The sequence below is a fragment of the Sinocyclocheilus anshuiensis genome, unplaced genomic scaffold, assembly GCF_001515605.1.
Source record: "Sinocyclocheilus anshuiensis isolate Anshui unplaced genomic scaffold, SAMN03320099.WGS_v1.1 scaffold1551, whole genome shotgun sequence".
NCBI lineage: Eukaryota > Metazoa > Chordata > Actinopteri > Cypriniformes > Cyprinidae > Sinocyclocheilus > Sinocyclocheilus anshuiensis.
The window spans coordinates 23,262-30,721 of record NW_015552660.1 but is presented as its reverse complement, the minus strand read 5'-3'; the positions used below and the strand labels follow the sequence as shown (position 1 = coordinate 30,721).

Here is a 7,460-nt window from a genome sequence, read left to right as displayed (position 1 = left end):
AAGTGGATCAACTTGTCAGATACCATTCTGGATTTTGCCGTTCGCTTTTACGGTGGCTCTGCCAGGCATCTACTTGAGGCCTCAGTCATAAAACCAATTGAAAAGCAGCATTTCCTCTGTATTACAGTAGTAGGTGTTTCAACACAGCAAAGACATAATTACTGCAAGACAATGAGCTCATTCAGTTTAAATTCTAGTCTTTTTTCTAACAGCAGAATAGCAAAGGTATCTGTTAGCAAACACCGCTGACAAAAGGTTAGTCAGTTAAAATTAGCAGCACACAAAAAGATACATTGACAATTATTTTTTGAAACTTACCTTATTATTATTGTATAAAAGTAATCAGTCTTTGTCCAGTGGTAAAAATGCAAGCAATCTCAGCAAATTCGGCGCACAAATTCAAAGAACCGTTGCTTGTTGCGCATGCTCTCTAACCTTCCGTACTTCTTCTGTTGTTTTGTTGCACATTAGCAACACATTAGCGCACTGCTGCCTCCCACTGGTGTATTAATGTCATCGGTTTTGTTGTGGCTACTTGAATATTTTAAGTAAGAGTTACTCATTGCAGCAAGTTGTTTTATTCGCCTTAAAATTAGCTGTTACTTAATAAAACCGAGTAAGTATAACAACTAAGTAAAGATAACTAATTATATCTAAGTAAGGTAAACTATTGGATTTTACAGTGTGGTAATGTTCAAGGGCTAAACATAGAAATCATTTAACCAATGACACTGATTGAAGCAGCATGGTCAGCCTGATTAAAAACCATGAAAATAAATAATAAAAACAAGCCTTCATTTCTCCCTCGCTGTTCCCTCTATTCACTTTGCCCAAGCTATTTGCACACCATTTGAAAGACTGAGCTCCTCTGTGCTCCTCTTAAATAGGATCTCTGCTGGCCTGACCTTAATGAAAAGTCACCAGCTTCTATATATCAAAATGCAGACATATGGACGAAATGAAATCTGATATGCATCAAAGACAAAAAAAACATTGTACACTCTTAAAAATAAAGGTGCTTCACGATGCCATAGAAGAACCTTTTACATCTGAAGAAACTTTCTGTTTCACAAAAGGTTCTTTGCGGCGAAAGAAGGTTCTTCAGGTTATAAAAAAGGTAAGAAAGAGATGGTTCTTTAAAGAACCTTTGACTGAATGGTTCTTTGTAGAGTGTATATGTTTATACAATACTGTGATATGTTTTAAAACGTTTTGTTTCCTCAATAACAGTATGCATGGTGGATTTTGATACTCATTTGTCAGTAAGATTTTAGATTTAAACAGAAGCTTTCATAACAACTTGCTAAAATCTGACAAGTCAGATTCTGATCTTTTTTTTTCCTACAGCATGTTGAAAACAAGCCTGCAGGATTTATAAAAAGGAAATATTTGGCCTTGATGAGTAGTGCTTCTGTTGCTTCACATAAACCTGCTTTTTTTCATGCCTAGGCATCTGTCATATAAGTTAACAAAAGAAGAGAGAGAGTCTGAAACTGTGACGAGGTCGTGCGTTTTCATCCTTATGTAATAGCATTGCTTCTATTTTGGATGAAAAGCTATGCACTATGACCACACCTAGTTTGACTGAAGGTTGGTTGAGTTTTAGCCCTGGGGCTGAGGCTGGGACTTTTATAACTCTCAGACATTTGGCACGGACTCTACATATTAACAGTCCGCAAGAGTGGACGCCTCAATGAGAAGGTAAACTACATTGACCTATTGTTGTTTTTGTTTTTTTTATAACATGTTAGAATGCCATTCAGTGCTTTTAATTTTTGCCATACTGTACAATTTCCTAATAATTTTATGCAGTTATTTTTGTTAACATAAGTGATTGGTGCTCATGTTCAAATAAGTGGCTTTTCACTGTGCTGATCTCAAACCATTTCGGTTTTGATTTTCATTGAAGTGGCATAATGTAATTTCTGAAGTTGTGTTTGTTTGTGTCTGACAGTGGTGTTATTGTTATTTAAAACTATTAGAACTAACTTAAACTATAAGTTGTTTTCATTAGTTGAAATAAAGCTGAAATAAAGCATACACAAAATATTAGATGAAGAACATAAACGTAAACAAACTTAAAAAGAATTTAGAAATGATGCCTTGGCAATTTTCTTAAGTAAAATAAGTTGAAAATGAACTAAAATTGGTGAAACTAAAACTGAAATGAAAATAAAATAAAGCTAAATAGAAATAGTCAAATAAAAAATCAGAATTACTTAAACGGAAATTAAAATGAGAACTGAAAATATAAAAATGCAAAACATTCAAAATATAAATAAATATCTAATAGTAAAATAGCTGGTATCTGTGTCTGTGGGTGTTTTAGCTTGTATTTTGATGTGTGTGCAGGTCTCCAGGAGACATTATGGAGTTAACACAAGCTGATAGGCGGCATTTAGACAAGAGCAAAAAGGACACAGGTTCTTCAGGAAACACTGATGACAGCCTGAAATATGACAGTGGGTGCGTAGCCCATGACTTCAGCATCCACAGCAAAGGTAGAGGTCTGAGCTTCTCTCTTGCAGTACAATGATGGTACTAGAAACAATTTCTGAAAAGAAATACAGCCCAGCATTGTGGGATGATTCACTCTTTTCAGTTTGATACCAAATGTAATGAATATTTTGATCAAAACATGTTTGAACTTAGAGAAAGCAAGTGCAAATTGTGTGGTTTGACATTCAATTATCTATTCAAATAGTGTTTCAATGAAATGAATTGATATAATGTATAACTTGCACTATACGCCTTTTTGGATAAAAGCTTTTCCACATGAAAAGCAAATGTAAATGTAATATTGATTGAAATTAAATTAAACTAAGAGATGTATTTTTAATTTAGCTACAATTACTCCCACAAAGTAAATATTTTCATTCAATATTGTGCATTCAAATTGTTTGCATTAGCAGCGCTTGCAAATGTTTGAAAATGAAAAATGCAAATGAAACCACAGAACTGTGTCGCAATAGCTCACTGTGTTGAAACAAGCTGCTGTAGAAAGAAGTTAAGAAGCCATGCTGGTAGACAGTAAATTATAGGGTAACCTTCAGACATTGATTGGCAGCCCAACCTGTTGTATAATGTGATGCAGAGAGAAAAAATGTCGTTTGCAACTTCATTGTAGCCAATACATAGTGCTCATACCCTTATGGAAATGAGCCATGGTTTTACTACAAATAAAAACCAAAAAAAAAAAAAAAACATGGTTATGTGTTTAAACCATGGTAACCACAAATTAACCATGATTTGCTACACTAACCATAGTTTATGGTATTTGTAGTAAAACTGTGGTTATACAAATGGTAATCAATATGCCAAAAAACCCTTTTCGTGAATGTACTGGACCTGAATCACAAATCATTTGTGAGAATGATGTGCATTTTGTGCTTGTAGATCTGCTCCCTGCTGAGGACGGAGAGGAAACAACCAAGCACTTCCTCCAGGAGCTGGTAAACATCTTGCTGGCCTACATCAGTAAATCCCTCAAACGCAGCTCCAAAGTTCTAGATTTCCACTATCCTCACCAGCTTAAGGAAGGCCTGGAGGGCTTCAGCCTGGAGCTCCCTGACCAACCAGATAACCTGGAGCAGCTGTTGGTGGACTGCAGATACACACTTAAATATGGAGTTAAAACAGGTAAGAACAAGCAAAATAACATGGGTTATTTAGTGGAGGTTTTTGTAAATGTTGTCCTTTAATGTTGTCAGGCCATCCAAGATTTTTCAACCAGCTGTCAACTGGACTTGACATCATTGGTCTGGCAGGAGAATGGTTGACGTCCACAGCAAATACAAACATGTAAGTCAAGAGTTTAATTTCTTCAACATTCATATTATAATTATGAATGAACAGAAAAATAAATGTAAGGGCGGCCAGGGATGGTTGCAACATATTTAAAATTAGGTATAGGGATGAAACTAATTCTGTTTCAACGTTGATTTACTGTATTTTTTATCAAAATACATGCAGCCTTGGTGAGCATGAGACTGCTTAAAAAAATTAATTAAAAACTCTTACCGAAGACAAACTTTTAAACAGTGTAAGATGTGGATTTCAAAAGACCACATTTTTTTTTGCAGTTAGTCATAGGGAATTTATTCATTATATTTGTTTTATCAAGCTTGAGATAAATAACACAAAAACAATAAGTTACGTATGTTAAAGTCATCATGTTAGAGAAGTAGAGACAGATCATTTCTTCCATATCATGATGTACATCAGGAAAATTATACAGAAAGATGTTGATTGAATGTAAGCTTGCTGTGTATTGTAAGAAAGGGGCAAGTTCAAAGGGATAGTTCACCTAAAAATGAAAATGTTGTCGCTCCAAACCTGTGAGTTTCTTTCTTATGTTGAACATAAAAGAAGATATTTTGAGGAATGCTGGTAATCAAACAGCTGATGGAAGTCGAATGGAAGTCGATGGGGACCAGCAACTGTTTGGTTCTTCAAAATTTTTCAAAATATTTTCTTTTTTTTTTTCAACATAAGAAATAAATTTATGTAGGTTTGGAATGACATGAGGGCGAATAAATGACAACATTTTCATTTTTGGGTGAACTATTCCTTTAAGTCAGGTGTCAAACTCAGTTCCTGGAGGGCCACAGGCCTGCAGCAGAGATTGTCTTACTACAGGGAGATGAGAGGGTCTGTATTGCTTACTATTGGAGAAAATGTACCGGTCAACTTGGATCACATGTTCCTTAATAAAAAATCACATTACAGCCTTGACGTCATTGAATTTCAGTCAGAGTTGTGCGACACTCAATTGCTGTTTATGGATACCATAGGAATGAATGAGAACTGCCACAAGCTGAATCCCACCTGTTGCAAAAAGTCAGTGACATTTTTTTTCGGTGTAAACTCTAAAAATTGTTCAATCCAAAAGTATTGTTTAGTGTAAAACATGTTGAAGATTAGCCGATAGGCTGTCGGTTCATTAAATGATGAGCTGTTTCTTCTAAAAAGCTGTTTATTCAGCGTAGTGAAGCCTCTCCTCCATTGGCATCCATTCAAAAAAAAAAAAAAAACAGCCTCTGGTCTCCTTGCCGTTAGCATTAGCCGTTATGCTTTTTTGGCTAAAGGTTGCAGGCTTGCCTTCTACTGGCTTTGCCCTGCAGAGTTTAGATTCAACCCTAATTAAACATACCTGATCCAACTAATCAAGTCCTTCAGGCTTATTTAAAAACTACATGGTTTGTGTGTTGGAGCAAGGCTGGAACTAAACTCTGCAGGACTGCAGCCCTCCAGAAATTGAGTTTGACACCCCTGCCTTAAGTGGACTAAATGATTACAGAAGTCATGACATATATGACATTTTCATTGAAATCATAAAGATGCATTTAGAAAATAGATTTTCCATTTCCAAACTGACTTTAAAGCAAAGTTTGTTCCCACTTTGCCCGATTTCTTTTATATTTCATCAAGGCACGTATGTTCCTTTCTGTTTACAGGTTCACTTATGAAATATCCCCGGTCTTTATACTCATGGAGGAAGTAGTTCTGAGAAAAATGCATTCAATTATTGGATGGCCAGAGGAAGATGGAGATGGCATCTTTTGTCCTGGTAACAAGCTGAAAGCACAAAAATACAAGAAGCATTTATATTTGCGTTTTGAAAAATGAACATTGGAACTTTTCCATAATTTGTATTTCATTAAACAGCTAATGGCTTCCTCCGCAGGAGGCACCATGTCCAATCTGTACAGTGTGTTGTTGGCTAGGTTTCATCTCTTTCCGGCGGTGAAGACCCACGGGATGTCTGCGATACCTCGCCTGGCACTGTTCACCTCCATGCACGTACATGATTTCATTATTGTTTCCTATACTCTCAGCAGACATGCTGTGACCCTTCCACTTACTCAATGAGACACATAGCACAACACATTTCAGCTATTACCTCCTGACCCGCTGATTGGGAGGTCAGACATTACGTGTCACAGCAGTGTTTTTTAAAAGTGCTGATAAACTGATGCTAATTTGCATATTTCATGTCTTGTTATGGTAAGGCAAAAGGTCAGATCATGTTAGCTGTTTGCCTGTGCATGTTTAACATACGCTTTCCTTATTAGAGTCATTATTCAATCAAAAAGTCTGCAGCGGTTCTCGGCATCGGCTCTGAAAATGTTATAGTTGTCAGATGTGACGAAAGGTAAGATTGATGGATGGAATCATAAGTTCATCTGCAATGTGTCCAGTTTACCAAGATTAATAAAATGTTCGGTTTCTCTCTGTGAGGGGGAAGATGATCTCATCAGAACTGAACTCCAGCATTGAGGCAGCAAAGTCTAAGGTTAGTCAAATGAGCTGACTTTGAGCTGAATATTTAATATTTTAGAAGTTTGTGGTAACACTTTAGGACAGGGACCAATTCTCACTATTAACTACTTGCATGCCTATTGAAAAGGAGGAACCATGCTAAGGAGGTGGCAGATGTTTAGGTAGCTAGCTTGAAGCCAGTGGGGCTGTCGGTAAGAACAGGTCCAGTCTAGTCAAACCAGGTATATGAAAGTTTATTGTACATCCAAGGAGTTTTGGTGCATGTAGCTGTGCGTGTGGTTTCTATAAAGGGGAACAAATATACAGAGTTTTAGTTTACCAATAAACAGTGCTAAATATGTCCTGTCCTTGACTTGGACATCAGCAACCCTACAACGGCCATCCTTGCTGGGATGGAGGGAGATGACTTTGCCCACTGACCACTGAGATCGGGGAAGTTGAGGATCAAGAATCAAGACGACAGTGCTAGGTTGCAGGTTAGGATTGTCGGTGCGCCACTTCTGTCTGGACTGAAGAGAGGGGAGGTAATTTCTGATGAAATGAGCCCAAAAATGATCAGAAAGGATTTGACTATGACGCCATTGACGGCGACTGTGCAGCTCAGAGTCTGGATATGTTACGAGAGGAAGGGAAGCATCATGCCGCCCCATCAGCAGCAAATTAGGGGTCACAGGGTCAGGATCAGCAATGTCAGATGAGACATAGCCTAAGGGCTTGGAATTTAGAATGCCTTCTATTTCAATCATGACTGTGCGTAATACCTCTTCACTTACAGTTTGAGCACCAAGGGTGGTCTCCAGGGCAATTTTGATGGAGCGTATTTCGCACTCCCAGGTTCCACCAAAGTGGGGCGCGTGTGGAGGATTAAATTGGAAGAAAATCTTCTGCTTGGCCAGAGCTGCTTGAAGGTCAGGGGTTAAGGATTTATAGGATTCCAGTAGCTCTTTATTGCCTCCAATGAAGTTGGTACCTCTGTCAGAGAGCAGCTCAAATGGTTTACCTTTACGAGCAATGAAACGCCGGAGTGGCATCAAGAAGGAATCCGTATTCATGTGACCGAGTAGATCAATGTGCACGCACCTAGTAGTCAGACATTTAAAAATTATTCCCCACCTCTTCTCAGCTCGTCTGCCAATCTTTACTGTGTAGGGCCCGAAGCAATCCACCCCGGTGGAGTA

General features: G+C 37.8%; 1 protein-coding gene across 1 annotated transcript; it reads left to right on the top strand.

The window, feature by feature from the left end:
- The first annotated feature begins 1,607 nt into the window (after nt 1–1,607).
- LOC107667293 (glutamate decarboxylase 1-like) lies at nt 1,608–6,419 on the top strand. Its single transcript, XM_016458935.1, has 8 exons — nt 1,608–1,701; nt 2,353–2,501; nt 3,397–3,639; nt 3,711–3,801; nt 5,457–5,569; nt 5,687–5,802; nt 6,075–6,154; nt 6,241–6,419. Exons 1-8 carry the CDS (start codon nt 1,694–1,696, stop codon nt 6,311–6,313), a joined length of 873 nt encoding a protein of 290 aa, XP_016314421.1. The 5' UTR covers nt 1,608–1,693; the 3' UTR covers nt 6,314–6,419.
- Nucleotides 6,420–7,460: the final 1,041 nt, after the last annotated feature.

What these genes read in the sequence shown, in the direction of transcription:
- LOC107667293 (XM_016458935.1), top strand. An exon ending in TAAATATGGAGTTAAAACAG is followed by an intron (nt 3,640 to 3,710) that starts GTAAGAACAAGC and finishes TAATGTTGTCAG; the next exon opens with GCCATCCAAGATTTTTCAAC. An exon ending in GTTGTCAGATGTGACGAAAG is followed by an intron (nt 6,155 to 6,240) that starts GTAAGATTGATG and finishes TCTCTCTGTGAG; the next exon opens with GGGGAAGATGATCTCATCAG.